At 39.4% G+C, this 21,715-nt stretch overlaps 1 protein-coding gene across 1 annotated transcript; it reads right to left on the reverse strand.

Moving 5' to 3' along the window:
• Positions 1-1,775: 1,775 nt before the first annotated feature.
• On the reverse strand, positions 1,776-7,715 carry kcnv2a (potassium channel, subfamily V, member 2a). Its single transcript, XM_052020624.1, has 2 exons — positions 6,402-7,715; positions 1,776-2,054 (listed from the first exon to the last, which is right to left on the reverse strand). Exons 1-2 carry the CDS (start codon positions 7,713-7,715, stop codon positions 1,776-1,778), a joined length of 1,593 nt encoding a protein of 530 aa, XP_051876584.1.
• Positions 7,716-21,715: the final 14,000 nt, after the last annotated feature.

Here is a 21,715-nt window from a genome sequence, read left to right on the forward strand (position 1 = left end):
ATAGGTTTATAGTAAACATCAGTGGATAGTTTGTCTCCTGAGAGGGAGACAGAGAGATCTATAAAAGGGAGAGAAGTGTCAGAAATGGTCCACGTGAATTTGAGAGAAGGGTGGAAGTTAGGGGCAAAGGTTCTGCACAGGTGCAGGAAGCAGCACCAATGCAGTCTTCAATGTAACGGAGAAAGAACTGGGTACCAGAGAAGTTTTGGAAAGGGACCATTCCATGTAGCCATCAAAAAGGCAGGCATTAGCTGGGGCCCATTCAGGTGCCTATGGCAACCCCTTTGATTTGTAGGAAGTGAGAGGAATCAAAAGAGATGTGGTTCATTCCCACACTGAACTGTTCATCCTCGACCTCTTCCACTGCCAGGTGAGGCCCAACGCAAACTAGAGGAACAACAACTCATATTCCGCCGAGGTAGTCTACAATCCAATGGCATGAACACTGAATTTTCCAATTTTAGGTAACTCACCCCTCCAGTGGGTTTTCCCACTGCCTTCTTCTCCTTCTGATCCTCTTCCAGTTCTCTGATTTTTGTCCCCTCCCACCCTCCAGCACCCACCCCCTCCCAATCACCTATCTTTCTACCCCTCCTGGTTCTGTTCACACATTACACACATAGTTCACCTGCAGGCTTCTCCCCATCCCTCCCCGATCTATCTGCCATTCATCTCTCCCCTAATGGTCCCAATATCACTCCCTTTACTGATCAGATTCCAGCAGTGGGGTAGCTCTTTGTGTTCCTGCTTATCACCCTCCAGCAGCTGTCTCCAACTTTCACACTCCCCCCCCACCCCCACCAACTCAATCCATCTGCCTCTCATTTAGTTTTCTCTCTTTTTGTCTGTCTCCATCTATCATCCACTTGCCACTGTCTCCCAACTCCACCAACTCTCCCTCCCCCACCTGGCACAATTGGCTTGTCATCTTTCACTCCTCTTCAGTCCACCTATCACCTCAGGCTTCTGTGTCATCACTCCCCCTCTCTTTATACTGGCCATCTCCCTTCTCCACTCTCAATCCTAATGCAGGGTTTTGACCCAAAACATCGACAATTTCTTTCCCCCTCCAGCAGATTTTTGTGGCTTCAGATTCCAGCATTTGCAGATTCTTGTGTCTCCTTACACTTCATTATATTGAATTTAATTTGCTATTTGCTGTTCAGGAAGCCTGTTTGTGTTCTTATATTTCCAAATAATTAACTATAATCCTAATTTGATATTATCTGTAATTTTTGACACCATGGTTCCAATTTCTAAATCCAGATCATTTGTAATTGGTGAACAATAGTGGTCTCAGCACAGATCACTGAGTCTATCACTTCCCTTTTCCTGGCAATACTCAAATGTTTCCTCATCCTACACCTACGTAGGAGTCACTTTTCAATCTAGTCTGTTATCTGACCTCTGAATGTACTTCCATCAGGAATTTCTTTCATTGTACCTTTACTTGTGCACAAAATCATATTTTACCTGTTTTGTGCTGCATGATAAGTATTTAACCCAGACATATTGCTTTGTGAAACAAGCTTTTTTTTGGTACAAAAAAGGTATAGTATTTGAGAGTAATATCACACATGTTGAATGCTGAGCTGTTCAACCATGAAAACTAAACACAGAACACTTTCAGTTGTATTTTATCCTTCATTTTTCTCAGAAGGTGCTAATCTGTTCCCTGCATTGTGATAGTGAAATATTTCTTCAAAACAGTGTTATATTTTGAAAGAGAAAATAAGAAAGCATGTATTGTCCTCAGGCTGTTTTCTGAAGAAATTTTATTGCTCTCTGGGCAAGTGATGGTGTGGGACCCCTCCGCAGCACTCCGCTAACCTTCTCCGTGCTCTTGATGAAAAATTAACTTGTCCCCTCTGCTTTGATGAAGTTGTATATTCATAGCTTTTGAGCTGTGAATAATAGTCTGAGAATTTATTATAGAGGATGGAGATCGGCATACCATTTAAAATGATCCCAAAAGCAATACAGCCGAAAGCGAAAGTCCTTCCGAGGATTGTTTCTGGACAGACATCTCCATAGCCTACCGTGGAAATGCTAACCTGTAATCAGATAAAATCCTCTTTTAGAATGTATGTTGACAACATGTTTATTTTTAAAAGACGTGTGCCGGAAGAGAATGACATTCTGTGAGAAAGGACAGACAGCATGCTTTGAACTTTCATATATGGAATGAACAAGGAAGGAGGTATGAAAGTAAAGAGCTGGTGCTAGAATTAGAATCATAGATCAGTACAGAAGGCCATTCAGCCCTTTGGATGCATGTCAGCTTTTTTGATAGAGCTATTCAATTGGTCCCAAGACACACCTTTATTCCAGCCTTCTAATTTATTTCCCTTCAGATATTCATCCTTTTGAAAGTCATTATTGAATTAGCTTTCAAATTGTCCATTTACAGACGACAAAAAATTGCTGCATAAAATATTGTTTCTTCACATTGCAACCAGTTCTTTTATCAATCACTTTAAATTTACCAGCCCTTTAGTAACTGTAAAATATTTCTCAATCAAAATCATGATTTTGTACACCTTTATAAAATCTCTGTTCAAATCTTCTCTACTCTGAGAAGATGTGAACAGAGATCTCTTCTCTTCTCTGCCCAGCTATTCTTGTATCCCCATTAACTGAAGACTTTTATCCGCCTCTCTAAATCTCCCTCTCCATGGTCTTGCAATCCTTTCTAAGGTGTTGTTAACAGAAAGACCCACACCAGTCAGCTGTGCTGTGACCAATTAGCTTTCTGTTGAGATGGACCTGCCAATGCAGGATAATGGAGCTCTTATCCAGAGAATCATTCTGGCTGCCTGCAAGAATTCATCGGCTTCCTCCTTGTCAAGTTTACTCCCTAACTGAATATCAACTCAATGTAAATTCAAAGGCAGAGTACACAATTGTCTGAGTATACAACAGCTTCTACTTATATCACAAATACTCCAAGGAACTTCACAAGAGCAATAATTGACATCATGTGCCATGTTGTCTGGTAAAAAGCATGGTCAAATAAGTAGATTTTAAGAAATGGCATAGGAGGAAAGAGAGGCAGAGGGGACAGAAATATTTGCGGAGAATTCCAGCGCTTTCAGGTCTTGACAATTCCAGGCATAGCCACTAATATTGGAGTAATGTTGGATTAGCATAGGGTCTGAACTAGAGGAACACAACTACCTAGTAGAGAACACAGAAACTGGGGAGCCAAAAAAATGGAAGGATTTGAAAACAAGAATGAGGATTTTAATATTGAAGTATTGTTTCAGAGCCAGTATGGGTCACCAAGCACAGGAGTGAAGAGCGATTGAGACTTGCAAGTTAAGATGCAGGAAATCTACCCAAGATATATGAGAATAGTCAAGTCTAGAGATATCAAAGGCAAGGATGAGAGTCTTGGAGGTAAGGGGAAATGTGGGTGATGTTACAGAGATGGAAATAATAATGATGGCATCGATAATATAGTCAACAGCTCCATCATGGGCACAACCCTCCCCACCATCGAGGATATTTTCAAGAGGCAGGGCCTCAAGAAGGCAGCATCCATCACTGAAGACCCTCACCATCTGAGCCATGCCCTCTTCTCGTTCCTACCATCGGGGAGGAGGTACACTGAAGACCCACACAGTGATTTAGGAACAGTTTCTTCCCCTCTGCCATCAGATTTCTGAACAGTCCGTGAACCCATGAATACTACCTCATTATTCCATTTTTCCCCTTCTTTATTTATTTTGTAGTTTATGGTCATCTTTATGTCATTGCACTGTACTGCTGCCGCAAGACAACAAATTTCACGTCATATAAGTCAGTGATAATAAACCTGATTCTGATTCTGATTCTGAACAGCTTATCTCAGGGTCAAATATGACACCAATATTATGGTTCAGTTTCAGGCAGTTGCAGGTGGGAGGGATGGCTAAGGTGAACATTGTGATACAAACTGCAGGGGATGCCATTTATCTTCCCAATAATTAGCAGGAGAAAATTTTGCTCATCTCTATGGGTGTTGACCAAGCGCTCTGATAGCAAAAAAGATTATCATGAATTCAATTTTTCTCCTTTTGTTATGCTACACCAGGCAATGACAGAAAAATATACAGATTAAATCAATAACATGTTTGAAAGGCTAGTTGACGAGATCTGGTTTGCTTTTGTCTCTCTATGATACGCTTGTTCAGGCCAGAAGTTTGCAGTGTGGCAAACTTTGTATTTCAGTTCCACAGTTCTGTTCAATAAATAAGCATATCTTCTATATCCCCTACATAAGATCATTTCAATGAAGCTAAGAGTCAGGGATGACTTTGAAGCTAGAAACACATCTCAGATTTCTCATATCATTCCTTCAGCATTCAGAAGGAAATATAATAGACAAATGAAACGTGGGGTTCAGATGTGTGGAAACAATACTGAAACAGTGATGGGAGCTGGAACACTTATTTTCTGATCTCACTGTTACTACAGCAACACACCAGCATCTGACTGCACGTGGGCAGAAGGGCTAAAAAAATGTAGGTTACTGATGAATTAGTGCTGAGAGAATGGGAGTGAAAGACAAATGGGAAAATTAAGTGTAGAATGATTAATATATGAATAGGAACCGCAGAGGCAGGCTTGTGCTAATTTTAGATAATAAAAGCAAGGGAAACCCTGGACTTTTGCATTAGAGAAAATTAAATATAAAATGGAGTTAGGCAAGAAAAGTAAATAAAACCTTTATCAATACAAAACAAAGGAATTAAGCAGAAAATGGAAATAAGGCTGCTATTAAAGAATTATTTTGTGAAACAAGAAGTGGAATTGAATATGAAACAGCTATGCTGTTAGATCTACACAATTTTGCCAAAAGAGGTCAAAGCATAGAATTTCTCTGTTGCCAGCAGAGTTCCCCAGATATCAGCAAAATTGGTGCAGAAGATAACAATTTCAAGAGCATTTTGTCCTTGCCAAAACTGAATTTTTCCAATAATTTGAGCTAGTCTTAAAAACAGCATATCCAACCCATCAAACTAGCCTAGCACTGAAGGCGAATTATCACCCTTGGGAGATTCTACAATTTATACTTTGCAATCTTTCCAGGATGTTTTGAAAGGTCTGAGAGGCAAAGACACTGATGTTAAAATGACATTTTTTAAAGATTATAAAAGAACTCACTACAGCATAATATTGTCTTGAAAACATTTTTGTATATTTAAAACTATTTTAAGCAATTTAAAATCAGTTCACTCAAAGTCAATGGATTGAAAATCTGATTTGAAATGCTGTTTTTCTGTGATTGGTCTATGCTCAGCTGTATCAATCATACTGTACCAAAAATATCAACCTTTAGTAAATCAAGGGATATTATTTAAAGCAAAACTTTTTCAATATAAAGTTTTTAATGCTTCCTTCAAATTGTTGAGTTCAGGATTAGTCCTTTTGGACAATGAATGATATAGAGACATTGGAACAGATTTAGAGACAGCCTATAAGAACAAAACCTAAATTAGGATTAAAAAGCTGAATATATTCACTTCAAAGATGCAGAGAAACTGGACAAGTTGATAGAAGCATTTAAGAAAATGAAGAGTATATACCCTGACAGATTATATCAAATGGATAGATTGGGAGTTTATTTGTGTTAATCTTATATAATAACAAAACTATATTAAAAATAATTAAGTGGTCTTTTCCAGTGTTAAAGTTCTTTATCTATCCATCATTTTTTCACTTTTATGAAATTTTCTTTCATAATTTCTTTTATTGCTGATTCACTTCCCATCCCATTCTTCACCTCTCATGGACTGATGGTCCCTCTCACTGCTGTTAATAAGGACATACCTTAAAATAACTATTTCAAAACTAAGCAGTAATCCATATAAGTTCATGAAGGGTCAGCTATGCAGTACTCCATTGTTTATAGCCGTGACGTATTTGAAGGGCACAGCAGAGGAGCCATGCACTCCGTCACAGTGAGTTAATAAAGAATATTTTTATCCCTCTCTCTTACAATGACACCTCCTCCTCACAACATCCCTCACACATAGGGCGGCACAGAGGTGTAGGGGTTAGCGTATCTGCCAGCGATCCAGGTTCAATTCCTGCCGCTGTCTGTAAGGAGTTTGTATGTTCTCACTGTGACTGCATGGGTTTCCTCCAGCTTCCTCCCACATTCCAAAGACCTGCAGGTTAGGAGCTGTGGGCATGCTATGTTGGAGCCAGAAGAGTGGCGACACTTGCAGGCTGCCCCCAGCACATTCTCAGTAATGCGAAAAGATGTAGTTCACTGTGTGTTTCGATGTACATGTGACTATTAAATAAATATCATTGTATAATATCATATCATACTAATTTTTAGTCCTGAGGATAAACACTGTGTAAACAAATAACTATCATCCAATAATTTAAGATTTTAATGTTGTACTCACTGCAGCCCACCACCAGGCATGGGGTATGGATGTAAAGTTAGTTCCTGGAACATCATGTTCAACAGAGAAGACCAGAGCAGAAAAGGAAAATATGCCCATTGCTATAAAGAGGAAAAGACAGCCAACCTGCTGGTAACATTGCTTCAATGTGAAGCCAAATGCCCTCAGTCCAGTGGAATGCCGGGCGAGCTTTAAAATGCGGAAAATTCTCATCAGTCTCATGATCCTCAGCACTTGGCCAACTTTTCCCACTCTGCCCACCTTCTCGATATCCTGATCATGCCTCCCATAGTCTTCATCCTCAAAACATTCCAGGATGATCTGGAGATAGAAGGGGAGGATTGCAATGAGATCAACGGCATTTAGAGCACTTCGTGCAAACTTCTCAATATCAGGAGTGGACATTATTCTTAGCAGGTACTCTATAGTAAAGAAAACGATGCAAATGGTTTCCACATGCTCCATGTAAGTATGTCCACTCAGTTGGCCAGCAGGACTCTTGTACTGCATTTCTTCAACTGTGTTCATGACCATGGCTACAATGGAGATTAGCACAAACATACTCGAAGCGACTGCCATCAGCTTGGCTATAACTGAAGAGAAAGGTTTTTCCATTAGGTTCCAGATTACTCTTCTCTGGCGACCATATATCAAGTCTCTGAAATGCTCCTCATCTTCTTCCACTTCAAGTTCAGCTTGCAGCTCTCGCTGGACCTTTAGCTGTTCATTTAACTCATCTTGCCTCTCCTCAAAGGAGATCCTGCAGCACCTATTAGTGTTTTTGATCCGTATACCCCAATAGTGGATCTCTTCAAGAAAATTTCTGGGGCAAAGCTCATTTTTAATCCACAAGACTCCTGTCCTGTAAAAGTTAAAGATGTGATGAAAGATTTCAGGATCTCGATCGAAGAAATATTCATTGTCTTTTACACTGTAGTCATCGCACAGATCCAATTTCCTTGTGGGATCAGTGTAAGTAGCCAGTTTTCCAATTCTGGTCTTAGGAAATCGAGCAGCAGCACGGTAGTTGATCTGGAACATTTTGCCTCCTACATTAATATTCAACTTATAGTCTTTAAAGGGAGAAACTGCTTTGTACTGAGGGACAGTTGGTAACTCTTCATCAGAATCTGTTTCATCGTCGTATTTAATTTCATAGATATCGGACCCAAGTTCTTGCATGGAACTCCATCGTTTTAAGGCCTTTTCTTTCACAAGTGCCAAATCACTCTGTTGCTGCTGAGCTGCATTTAAACTCTGTCCTTGTTTGTAGTTTGCAAACAGACTCTGACGTCTTTGCTTGAGTTTAAACATTCCTGCTCGCTGTTCCTTCTTAAAAAAGAACCTATCAGTTCAATCAAAGCAATGAGCGAATTGAACTGCATTGTTTAATAAACTAAGGAGTGTTAAAGTCTTGTTTGAGAATTGCTGCTGACCCCATTAATTTGCTGACAGTAAGGATCTAAGAGCTTAGATGGCTATTTAGATATTATCCCATTTCAGCTGCTTCCACCCACTGACACTGACGTCTTTCTTTGCTGTTCACTGACAAATCTAATTATTTTGTAATGCAGGACTTTGGAAGCAGAGGGAGGATGAGATGGGGAAGGAATAATTTAGAATCATTAGCTTTCCAAATTATGTTTCTCATCCGTAACCTGTTATTAGTTGTGCCGTTAGGTATTCTAGGACACCTTATGCTATTAACTTAATAACAAAATACCAGATCATTTTAGTATTGGCAAAAGTTTGCTTAGAATTAATAATAGATGTTGTGATTGCACTGAGCATATAATAACCTGGATTGTCTAAATAGGCTTTCTGCAATGCTTACAAGGTAAATATCACTCCTTGAAAGAGCAATTCTGAAATTAGGTCATTCAGTACAAAAGGCATAAGAAGAAGCCATGGTTACAACATTATAAAAGCAGTGACAATCCTTTTCTCTTTTCTCAGACAACTGATGAGAAACAGTACGTGTGTTGTACTATGCTGTACAAACTCAGGGTGATCTTGACTGCTCTTGTAATTTAACCCTGTTTTCTGCCTGCCTTGTATTTACAGAATATGTTGAATTCTTATGCATACATAATGAGGCTTTTACAGCAAGTTATTCCTTGAGTTCACTGGAGGTCAGTCTTGTGCCAACTACTAACCATTATGGCTCAGATTCTACTGCATTAACGACAGTGAAACTGATAGCAACTTTTTGCACATGTCATTTTTCCTTAAGCATGGAACGTGCTGTTCTCTGTGTTTCCATTTGTGTACTTGCATTATACTCTTGTGATACAACGGTTATATGATATACCTGCTTCTCAACAATGTCACAATTTCACAGTCTGGAACGTTTAGTTTGCACCAATGGCTAAAGACCTTAACATTTGAATAACTTGTTTGCTGTCCTGTAAATGGATCACTATCTCTTTGAATATACATGCTGTGTTTTTGAAGACCTCAGAGCACCTATGTAGTTTAACACAGAAATCTCTAAGATGTTGTCAGTGATTCAGTGCTCTTCTACAAACTATACTTCTTGCTGACTTCCCTATTACAATCTAGGGAAATCACAGAGAGTTCTCCTGCACCTGATCCTGTCCATTCAAATGAATGGGCTCACTGTTTATCGGGTCATCAAACAGATTTCCCCAGTGTAAGCACTGGAAAATTACATAGTTCACGTTGCACAGCCAGGCTCCAGCGGAGTGCAGAGGCCCTGCCAGCAACAATCAGCGAAGCACAAGTTTAGACCTTTACATTTATAAATGCTTGTGGGGACTCACAAACCTTGCATTTTGACAAAGATAAGCAGAGATTTTATTTTGGAAGACTAGAACCAAAACCATTTCTTGATTGTCACTTGCCAAAGTCCTAAAATTCCCTACTTAAGTGGTTTAAGAAATCAGCTGACTACCATATTTCTATATCTTTTATCTGTGCAAATCAATTCCTATGTCGTCATCTTCAGAGGTTGACGGGTTTGGTTCTGTGCAGGCCAGGCATATAGGTCACCCTCTCAGCTTCAGTCAATGATGTGCTCCTCATGCTCACAGACCCCATTGACCTGTGGAGGCTGCATACGGATCAGCCGGGAGAAATATTCCAAACTCTTGGTAGGTCAGGGGTGGAAGGACTCCATGCTGGAGGACCCAGCCCCACACAAGACAAGCCTTCTCTCAGAAATGCCCTCTGTGCTGTTCTCCATCGCACGGAGTCATTTCCTGTGCTGGCTGCTCCGCATTCACCACTTGTCTTACTCTCATCTGCTATCTGGACATGTTGCCACTGTCCATTCTGCTATCTGCCAGCAACAGGGGTCTCCAGTGGAGCCCATCCCCTTTACAAAGGGGCCCTGGGGTGGAGAGTACTCTACAGAGCAGTCCTGAGCAACAATTATTTAAGTTGGTTCATGAACTCTTGGGGCACCTTGTCATTTCTACACTATGGAGCCTGTGTTCCATGTCGCTACACCTGCGTGCCCTATTTGAGTATTTGAAAGGTCAACACCTCAAGTTCTAGTTGCACTTCAGTCCCACGCCCCTGATCTTTGGGCACCTGGTGTGGAGGGGATGAATTGATTGGGGGAACCTCCTCATTGGTCTGCTTCTGGCCATTCACAGGTCCAGGCCACGGGCAGTTGGGGTGATCAGTCCAAGCCGACTGCCTGCTCCTCTTCTGAGGATACATCCATGTCCACATTTTAATCTAAAAATGTAAATAAGAAGGGCCACAGTTCAGGGTCCTCCTGCCATTGCACAAAAATTAGTTAAACTTTGTCTTAAATCCCCATGAACTATTTATTTTAAGTTTGTAAATGAATGATAGCCAATGATATGATTAAGTAATGGGAGTAACATTACTTGTTATGAAAATGTTGCCTTGAATGTCTGTATTGATATATTTGAGAATGTTTTTACAAATAAAGAATATTTTGAAACATAAAAAGGGCAATTAGGAATTTTCCATATTAATTTAGAAAATGAAAAACTAATTTTTGCTGCAAAATTGTATCTGCGGTGCATGCACAAATTGCTGGGGTGATGCCTTAACAGTTGTAGTCAACGGCTGAAGGGCAGGCTCTTTGTTGCTGTGGCACCTTATAAATCCAGAGATATGATGGCACAGTCTTGGGTGATGGTGTTCTGAGCTTTCACTTTGGCAGCCAGATGTTGGAGGCAGCTGTTTATGCCACAATGGAAGCCGAGAACTTAGTCATCAGACAATATATCATGGTTGGATCTACAATTATGCTAACGAAATTGGCTACACTACTGTGCTGGAAAGAATGGTCCGCTATGTCCGAACAAAGCCCTGTGCAAGGCTGCAGCTGGACTTCTCCATGTTCCCTGATATTGGAAGTGCTTTCTGGTGGGACTGCCACTGCACCAAGCATTTCATTGTACATTGCTGTTGGATTTTGTCTCAGGCCTTGCCTTCAGGAAATCTGGCATCTAGGCTTCCTTCTTCCTGATCTTGTCCCTAAGTTATTGTCTGGGTTGGGAAAGAGGCAAAAGTCTGAACTGTATCTGTATACAAATTGCATTTTGCACATCAGAAGATACTGAGTCGAGGGGCAGATAGGATGTGAGAAGGATGATTAGGTCTGAGGATACTGTCAACTTTGATGCTTCCAGCCCAGGTGCTGACCGTGACCTTCACAATAGGAGTCCCAAATATGGCTAGGACTATCTTCCAGTGTGGTTAGCATACCCAAGCCCACCTCTCCCCCTCTGATTAGCCCCTGTTCATCGACTGATCCTGAAATAAAGAGGGGAAGTGTTTGTCAGTGGGTGTTGGAAAACGTGTCTGGATGAAGCAGCGTCATTGTTGAAGGGCTGCCAGAGTTTGCAAGCTGTGAGCTCTAGGTGTGATGTATACAGCAAAACTGTGCAGTGAATGTGCCATAGAATGTATCAATGTTAGAGGTGAGGCCTGAATAACAGAGGTAGGTGAGTGAAGTGGATGTGGTGCATTGAATAATAACTGAAACTAATGGAATATGGCATTTAACATTGTTTACAAGGCCTTGAGTGCAATGCCCAAAACCTTGGATCCCAATCTCTGCTTTACGTAATTCCTTACAGTTTTCCAGTCCATGTTTGGAATGGCTGCTTGCAACTGCTCCAGCCACTATGCTCTCCTTTAAGATAGCAAAATAACTTTAATTGGAGCTAATCACTGGCAATAATGGCCCTCTGATATCACTCCCAGTCAATAATGAGGACTGTCTTGGGAAACTTAACAGGGTGTGGATTGCGAACATACACTAATGTTGGAGCAGGATTAAGCAGAATAATAACGAAGGCAGAAGTGAAAAGAAATCTCCAGAGTTCGAGGCAGAATGGAAGGAGAAACATGGGGAGCTGGACAAACAATTAAAATCAACAGCAAGAGTTCAGTAAAAACCAAGAGCCAGGCTGGAGGTTAAAAGCCTGGAGGAAGGAATAAGAGGGAAGAGGAGACAGATTCAAAAGCAACCAGATTCTGCTTGATCTGTCCTGTTTGCCTGCGCCCACACTATGCCAACAGCTGCCCTTACTTTCTGTGGCCTGGAGGGTCCAATCGTATGGGGGAGGGGGCCTTGCTGCTGAGGCCGTCCCACAAGGTGTAAGCTCTGGGCAGGGTCAGGGCATTGGGTGATGGATCCTGGGCCCCATCCTTGAACAGCCCCATTGACCATTCATGGCTGTCTCTAATTTTCAGAGGTATCCAAAATAGGCAATTAAAAAAAAATTAAAAAGTTTGCTTCAAGCAGGCTTAAGTGCTAGAAATTAACATAAAACTTTGAATAAAATTAAAAAACAAAAAAAAAAGTCCCTGGCATAAAGCTGAGGGATAGGATATGGAGGTCAGGTGCCCTAGCATCAGACTTCTAGAGGGCTCACCCTAATAATAATGCTGGGAAAACCTTCTATCACTAGTCCCTTTATTGAGGCTGAAGGGAACCAATGGATGGAATAGGGATTAAACTGAAGAAAGAACAATTTCAGAAGTTTTAATTCAATGTTCACTGTCCTTGGGGAGGGAATGAATCCAAGATAACCCAGACCATTTTGCAGCAGGAATGGAATATGAATGTTTATGAGGTTTTTCACCTTGTCATTAATAATCCCTATATTAATGAGTGTTTCATCATTATGTAAACAATAGAAGTGTTTTCATCCATGGATTTTAATGGAATTGTGCTCCTTTTTTTTCTTCTTGCTGAGTTTCAAGCATTGATCCGTGCCTCATAATTGTTCTTCATATGTAAACAATTTTTCATGAAAGTTAATGCTGAGAAAATATGTTTTTTTTAAGAGTTCTCTTTGATGCACACCAATGTGTTGTGCTTTTATAAAGGTAAAGTGACTGTCATCTGAATTTTGTCATGTTGTTTAGCTAAATAATTAGAATTCCTATAAATTTCCAATTTAAATCCTAAAAATAGAAACTGAAACACAAAATTACAGAAGGTAAACCTCTTATTGTTTGACTGATCTCTCCAGAACTAAATTGGTGCCTCAAGGAAGAGTGATTTATAAAAGCTGCTTCCCTGTTACTAAAAATGGTTAGAGCTAGAGAAGCAAGCATTCTGCTTCACTGAGTGAATTTAATGACATAGTCCACGGATCTGGCCAAAGTAATTTAGTCATGAAAGCTTGAATTAGAATGAATTTGGTTCATTGTCTCCAGGCACCCACTGGTAGATATTCTGTATGTTGACCACTGGAACTTTCTGTATGATGCAGATGCAATAATAAGTGTCTAGTTTCCCCACACGGGACTGGGTCAATAAATGGAGAAAGATTACAGAAGTGGATGAGAGACCATTTGTCCCATTGTGCCATTGCTAGACAAATAAGAGCTATTTAGATTATTCCTACATCCCAGGTCTCTATCCATTTTTACATGGGGTGAAGGTTCTCATCTCCACCATCCTTTCGGGCAGAGTGTTCCAGATTTCTATCACAAGATGGCCAATTTTTTTTCTCTGTCAGCTTCCCTCTAATCCTCCTTCCAGAGGTATAGTATACAAAAATAAGGATGTTTTGATGCAACTTTACAGGGAACTAGTGAGTCTGCACCTGAAATATTGTGTATAGTTTTGCTCTCCGTATTTCAGGAAAGTAGTACTTGCACTGGAGGCAGTGCAGAGTGGGTTGATTCTGGGAAAGAAGGGGTTGACATCATGTGTGACTTTGCCAAAATCCTTGGTGAAATCCACATAGATTACCCTTATAGAAATGTGCCGCTCTCATTGACCCTTCTGTAATGTCTTCAGAAGCTGGATAGTCAGGACCTTGCCTTTACAGTTCTGGCCTGCATAATTAATAATCATCATTTAGAAAGGTACAGTTAATGTCAGGCTGACTGGCCTGTTTAGTGCTCAGTCTGTCCTTCCTCCGTTCCATGGGTAACATGCTTGTAGCTAAAGAATTGGAAAATGATGATCAGAGTCTTCTAGAACTGGTGATTTATCTTCTTTTGAAATAGGACCCCTTAATATCACCTCTTATGTTGATTGTATTCAATATCACATTCTTCTTTGTTTGCATTTTTTGTTTATGAAGGTAAACAAAACATTCATTTACAACCATACCCGCATCCTCCACCTTTACTCAGATTACCTTTATGCTTTTTGCAATTCCTTTTTCCTTTACATATTTAAAGGACATTCAGGTTTTAGTTGATTTTGCTTGCTTATATTTTTGTTTCATGTACTGTGTTTTCACAATTTCCTTTATTTCAGAATTGTAAGAACTATGTCTGCTTTCCAGGATATGTAAAAATCTCAAGAAATCATGCAAGGGAAGTCATTGCACAGAATGATATACAATTCATAATGCAGAAACTGACCATAAACACAAATGGTCTACACTGTTATTTATGCTCTACACAAATATTCCCCCACCCTTTAAATAATCTTGTCAAGAACATCTATTGTTTGCTCCTTCATGTGTTTATTTAGCTTCCTATATTTACTACTCATCATTGCCAGGTTGGAAAAGGCTTTTATATTACTGTGGTATGGAACATTGTAGTTTCCATACTTTCACCAATAGCACTTTCTGCTTGTCAAAAATGAGAGATGTTAGTGCTGCAGAATGGAACTCTCTCCATGGATGACATCATTTTCAGCATTGAGCATTCTTAAACAAATCAAAACTATCTAAACTAAATGAGCAAAGGACTCAAACAAACAGATGATAAAACAGTTGTCACTCATCAGATGAATCCAGACTCCGAAGTCCAATCCAGTACACCACCAACTTCCCTAGTGACAGATTTTCCCAGTGGTTACGCAGGACACATCAAGTATTTGGAGAGAGTGGGCTTTCTCCAATTTTGCATTATAAATCCTAGTCTTACACTTTCTCAATCATTTTCCCTTCATGAATACTGAATGGGAACTGTATTAAACTACATATATAGTGCCATCTCCCTTTAACTCCAGGAGTGGATAATTGTATGAGGGTCTAGTAAACTACCCAGAACTCCCTCTTTTTGAAGTCAGATCCAATCATTGAAATACTTGCAGAAGAATGATTTTAAATATCAAATACAATTCTGTTGACTGCAGATTTTCAATTTCCTTCCAGTCAATTTTGATGAAAAATTGTCTTTTGTGGGCATTACTATTCTAGATTTTTAATGAACAAGGAGTAAGCTGCTGATGCGGTTAAAATGTCGTTTTTCCTGATTTACTTTTAAAGTATTACTTCCATTGCTTCGATGAGCCATGATTTTATATAGTCTTGTTCCTATCAACATGACATTGTACAGTTTTAATAGTCATAGATCAGAACACCACTGCTGATTAATCTCATAGTTGTATCAGCAGTAGGTGAATACAGGTTCCAGGTTCAGGCTAAAGAATTTGGATTAATTGAGTATGGAATGGGAGCTTCCCCAAACTAGTGCTGGGGGTAGGCCTACTCTGGGGTGTCCCAACAGCATGTTTCTTATAAAAGCAAGTCATGTAAAGACCTGGAGTATAGACTCAGAAGGTATGTTGACTCACCAGGGAATAAAGTCAGATGTAATATTTCAACTTGAAAATCAAGGAGAAAGCAAATGGCATGATTTTGAACCCGAGCACAATACACTTTTTGGCAACTATTATATCTAATTAGTTCATTACCACTACTTCTGGTGTCCCAAAGGACTGATACCTGGCTTTTCATCAACAATCTACATTGTTATGACCTTGCACCTTATTGTCTACCTGCACTGCACTTCCTCTGTAGCTGTGACACTTTACTCTGTATTCTGTTATTGTTTATACCCTGTACTACCTCAGTGCACTGCATAACGAATTGATCTGCATGAACAGTATGCAAGACAAGTTTTTCACTGTACATCGGTACAAGTGACAATAATAAACCAATAGCAATACCAATGGTGCCCTTTTGCAACATCATGTTCTACATGTACATTACCTCACCACCACTCCTAACCTCTTCACTGCTTCAGAGTAGTCATGGTTCTTGCCTGACGTTCAGTTCTGGATGGGAAAAAATTTCTTTCAATTTATTGGAAAGAAAAAAAGCTATTTTCTTTGGTTCTCATCTTTCTAAAGTAAACAATTCCTCTTCCTGGCTAGACTATTGGACCCTGCGATGACCTTCCAACCCTATATCCACTTGATTGCCTTGTTCCAGCTTCATGACATTCATCTGCACTCCAAATCAGTTCAGGAACAGCTGAAACTCTCACCTGTGCCTTTGTTATCTAAGTGCCCTTATTGCCGACTACCCAGGTTACACCATACAAGCACTTGAATCCAACTAACACCATTGTCCATCTTTTAAAGTCCATCACATTCCAATCATTTTGTTTAGATTTTAAAATTTTCAACTTTGTTTAATTTCCTTCATCACTGTGTTCCTCCCCAACTCTGCAACCTCCTCTGCATTCACAGTCCAAGATCTCTGAACTGCATCAATTCTGGGATCTTGGGCTTTCCAGATTTTGATTACTACAACATCAGTAGTCATGTTCTCAGCTACTTATGCCTCAAACTCAGAAATTCCTTCCCAAAATCTCTACACTTTTTTTTAAGATGCTTAAAAAAAATCTATCCATCCAGCTCATATTATTGCTTCTTTGCAATTGAATATCAAAGTTTGTTTAATAATGATCCTGTGAAATGCCAAGAAATTTTGTTGCAGTGAAAGGCATTTTTTGAATGCAAACTGTTTTTATTGTTATTGTAAATGTGTTATGATTTCTACAAGTGAAAGTAGTTTGGACAAATAGGAAGTGCATTCTCAATCTGTATAATTAAATCAGGAATTAATTTATTGCAAATTAACAGCTTAAGCTTTAGACCCTGTACTGTAAATTGTCATTTCTGATTAGACAGTGCATACAGATTAAGATTGTTAGCCTTGCTTTACTCTCTATCTCTTGCAAAAAAGTTGGAACATTAGGATTTAGTAACAAACATTTTCAAGTTCTGGAATGCTATTCTGAAGTTTGGACAAAGGGACAAAATTGAAATTATGTCCAGGTTATAGTCATAGTTAAGATTCTGCTGTGGAAGGCACTCATTTTGCACACTTCCAGTGGTGTGTGCTACTTTGGGAATCATTGACTTGTGCATAAGGTGAGCAGTGGTTGGTGGAAAACCTATTGCCACTTGTCTGCTTATAAGTACTGGTGTGATGCATGAAACATGTTGAAATTCAGACCCCATTAGCAAGCTGCTGATGAACTGTGGGTGCCAGCAGCCTGGACACTGCACCTTGCCACTTATGGGATGGAGGGGAGCTGCCCCAGATCCCAGGATGCACTGGCCAAGAGATGAAATCTGAGGCGAGCTCAAAGGAGCCATCAAGTTGTTTTCTGGGTGGGGGAAATAAGCGGAGGATAATCCTGCTCCAAGATCATCATTTGACTAGCTGCCTGCAAGACCTTTAACATGATGAAGCTCACAAATTGGATAGAGCTTGGTCAGCTGAATCTGCCCACTCACAGTTGAAAATTGTATTTGGATATAATTGTATTATATGTATCCTTTAAACATTGGACCCAATTTACATAATTAGGTAACCTGCAGTATGTTTTAAGCAGATTTACAGACTTACCTTGAAAATTGCATCAGGAAGGCTTTGGGGAATCAATGAAATGGCTGAGTTGCGTTCTATCAATCTTTGGAAGCCTACTTAGGGAAAATAAACAGGATTGTGTGATCTATAATGCTAGCCCGATGCATCCAAAATTATAGATTTATTTTATTTTTTTTTTTGAATCGGTCATCTTCCTTGTGATGAGGTTTCCATGGCTCCAGTAGTCCAGGGACTGCCATTGAGTTCTATCACACCAAAACACCTTCTGGAAATAAGGAATTTTTTCAGTAACAACACTGCAAAACGTATAACAAGGTAGGATGCCCATAGGGTGTATTTTGAAATATTAAAATTATGGACCAATTGGGGAAGACAAATTTAAATAATTGTGTTGAGAGGATGGGATTCAATCTATGAACCATAATTTTTAAAGATCATAAAATCGCCACAAGAAAACATCAGGGATGTAATGATTGTTGAAGTTTGACTACCAACTTGTGCCACGCCGGAATAATGCGAGCTCTGGTCATGTGTTTAAACTTAATAGAAAACTCTTCAGCATACTTGTTCTGTTGCAGCCCGATCACATTTGACACGATTGACTAACTGAAAAGCATAATGAGAAAGTTGCATAGAAACTCCAGAAAATCCTCATACATAAAACGTGAAATTAATCAATAGCATTTCATCCTTAAAAGGAATCTCAAAGCACAAATTGGTGTGATATACATACTCAGATGCAACTGACTCCTTAATTGTAAATTTTAAAGCAGGAAGATCTGCTACCCAGTTCCTAGCATGTGGGTTGTCAATAGGGCATCTCTACATATCAATCCTGGCAAGCACCAACCCAAATTAAACAATCTCTGATAGACCAAGATACATAAATAGAACTCAGTTCCATTAGTTATCTTCCAACACAGGCAAACCCTGTGTTACAGGGCAGTTGTGTTCCAAGAATAAGTCCATAGTGATTTTCCAAACAAAGCCTCGCCATCAAGAAATGAATGTTGAAAAAATGATACAGAATATATGTGGAAAAAGGTAAATGTAAGAGCCAATTTTGTTTTGTATCTCAAATTTGATGAAATGTTAAAGTGAAACGCTGTCTGGTCTCAATTGAATATAAAGGCCACATTATCTGGTCATTATTTCATTGCTGTTGTAGGACCTTGCAGTGTGCAAAGTGGTCACTTTTTATAAAGGAAATGTAATGACATAAAATACTTTGTTGGTTTTAAGGACACTGGAAAAAAATGCAAGTGTCTTTTAATACCTGGGCAATTCTTTTGCATGCAAAGCAAGAACACAGTTCTGCTATCTGTGGAATGACAACTCCTAGTTTTGAACCACCAGATGGTACAAGTTCACATTTAATATTTATTGAACTAATTTTCCAATGGCTAAGTTTTTTATTTTATGCCAGTTTTTAAATCTTATCCTGGTAATACATTCCCACACCTGTTCTCTTTGAGCTTGCTGTCATATTCTCAAATTAGCCCCTCCCTTCCCAATTTCCCCAGTCCCCATATTTGGATGTCTCTATTCTACTCGAAAATATAAGCTGTTATCCTTCCTGATTCTGCAGTGAGGAGAGTGCATTTGAAATTAAACATTACTGCAACTTGCTGAGCAGCAGCATTTTTTTTTGAACAGCAGTCTTTCAGAAGCTATGGCAATATTTGTAGATAAGATTACCAGTAATAAAAGTAGGACTACAAACTATTAACTTAAAACAATCTTGATTGTCACTGTCAATGATTTAGTCAATTAGTGGAGGTATCAAAATAGTTTTGTTAGGAAACCTTGAAATCTTATGAGCCAGCTGTCCAAAATGTCTGCTATAATACAAAAGCAATGAGCCAGACCCTGTTGGCAAGTACAGCAGGAACTGCCTGCATCTGCCCAATCAGGAAGTTCTAGACCCATGAATATACAAAGGGTCTTGACCCATAACATTCACTGTCCATTTCCCTCCACCAATGCAGTGTAATCCACCGAGTTCCTCCAGATTCCAAAATCTGCAGCCTCATGTCTCATTTTGCAATTATATTTTAATTAACACATTCAATATTTCCAAATAGCAGCAACTATGATGATACTTGGAGGACCTGCCACAGGTAGGTCTACATTCGGCACACAAGTCACTGAAAAGCATGGATGGGTTTCTCTGGCAGCAAGTTCTAGCCCATTATACTTCAATGAGTCTTGCTTTGAACAACTATATCAAGTTTAATTAAACTGATGACATCCTTTAGGTTCCAGCTCACTTTAGTCAAACTGTCCTGCATCAATGAAGGACCACAGTAGTACTCAAACTTTGTATCAGATCCACACAAGCGAATGAAACTTTGAAAGAAATGGTTACAGAATATACTGTAGAATTGAGCATATGGGGCATTATATTAACAAACTGACCCATACCACTGTTTTCCTTTATTTATGCATAGTGCACTGGTTTAAATGCAAATTCAGTCAAAAGCCTTGTAAAATCAAGTTTGCTGCAGGATTAGGGAATAAGATATCTCTGGAAGATACCATTGTCAAGCAGAAAATTTTCACCTCTCAATCAGACAAAAAAAAAAATCTAACTTTGGACTGGTTTTCACCCCCCAAACAAAAAGGCTTGGACCAAGTTATGAATGACTCCAAGCCCATAATGCTGTTTTTTTTTGGTGGGAGGGGTGTTAAAACTGATTCAGAGTTACAGATTTTTGTTTACTTGAGGGGTGAAAATCTGCTTTACAGGGGGTATTTCCTGGAGATGTCTTGGGTATGTTATTCCCTAATCCTGCAGCAAACTTGATCTTGCAAGGATTCTGACTGAACTTGCACTTAAGCTAGTGCTAAAGATGGTTACTGTAGCTGATCTGTAATGGCTACTTGCCAACTGACCAGAAGGATATTCAAGACCACAAACCAAGGGATGTTACAAATCTCCTACAAACCATCACACAAAATTGTACTGTCCTTTTGCAAATCAATGGCTTACATTTCCAGTTTGATTCTTCTGTCACAACTTCCTATTATGTAGTTGCCAGCTTGGCTACTAAACTGTCATTGCATTGATCCATTTTACTATTTAGCTGGATGGATTAAAATGTTATCTTTTAGTATCCAATGTGCTGCTCTGTTCAGTTGGTAGCATCAAAATCCAGCTCATCTTCCTCTCCCCCTTCTAGGCACCAGTACAAAAGTTTGTAGAATTTCTGTGCTATCAAGGCTGAAAAGTAGTTTAAGTACTGCCCAGGCATCCAAGTTATCCATGCTCTGATCACCATTCCTTATTTATGGGAGCTTGTATGCAAATTAGCTACAGCATGATTGTATTAGTGATTACACTTTGAAGCACTGTTCCAGAGTGTTCCTAAAAAGGCAACCACTACAAATAGGTGTTGTGAACTGGTGAATTCTGCAATGTATCTAATTTTTTTTTGTACTATTCTTCCCCCACAGCTGCAGCCTGACTTTCTGGAATTAGTTGCTTTTGTATTTAAAAATTTGGAATTAACACAAGAGGATATTGTAAAGCATCAATTCATTCCCTAATTCAAGCTAGTAAAAGCCTCTGATTCACAATTGGTTTATGGATAGCATTCACGCCAGGAAGGAATTCTAGGATAGAAACCAAGTAAACTGCTGTGCATGGTTTGTCAGGTTTTGACTTGTAGCTACATCATTCAAAGCAAGCAACATTCACCATTAACACTACTAGAACATGCCATCTGAAAACAGAATCAATCTGCTGGCCTGCAACTGTTTTTTTTGTTTGGATTGTTGAACTAATTGGATTAGTAGAATGTCCTTCAGTAAAAGAGGTCACTACACCAGACTTCAGTTTATACTACTTTATGCCTGAGTGATGTTTACTCATTCATGCAGTCATTCAAATGCTGTAGTCCATTACTCAATTAGATGGAATTACACCTCAAATCTAGACTAAATCTAATCCAGGTAATATAGTGAACCTGGACATGAGGTGCAAGTTCTACATTGTACTTCTGCTACTATTGTCTGCAAAAGATTGTCCACTCCGGCAAGTCAAGGATCCTAGGCACCATTTTGAAAGAGCCTGGTTCCCTCAGATACATCCATATTCTCTGGACTGGCCATTTGGAAAAATTGAATGCACTGCCTACCACAGTATGCAGAAGAATACAAGCTGCAAAAATGTAAGAAATGCAAATTTAAGCAGCATGGATCCACTGCTAAAAATTCACCACAAACTCCCAGGCCAATGTTTGCGTACCGATCCATACA

This window comes from Pristis pectinata, chromosome 7 (genome assembly GCF_009764475.1).
Source record: "Pristis pectinata isolate sPriPec2 chromosome 7, sPriPec2.1.pri, whole genome shotgun sequence".
NCBI classification, from domain to species: Eukaryota; Metazoa; Chordata; class Chondrichthyes; order Rhinopristiformes; family Pristidae; genus Pristis; species Pristis pectinata.

Coding starts and splice junctions, on each gene's coding strand:
- kcnv2a (XM_052020624.1), bottom strand. CDS start 7,715: ATGTTTAAACTCAAGCAAAGACGTCAGAGTCTGTTTGCAAACTACAAA. Junction 2,055..6,401: donor ATGCCTGGTGGTGGGCTGCA/GTGAGTACAACA, acceptor ATCTGATTACAG/GTTAGCATTTCCACGGTAGG.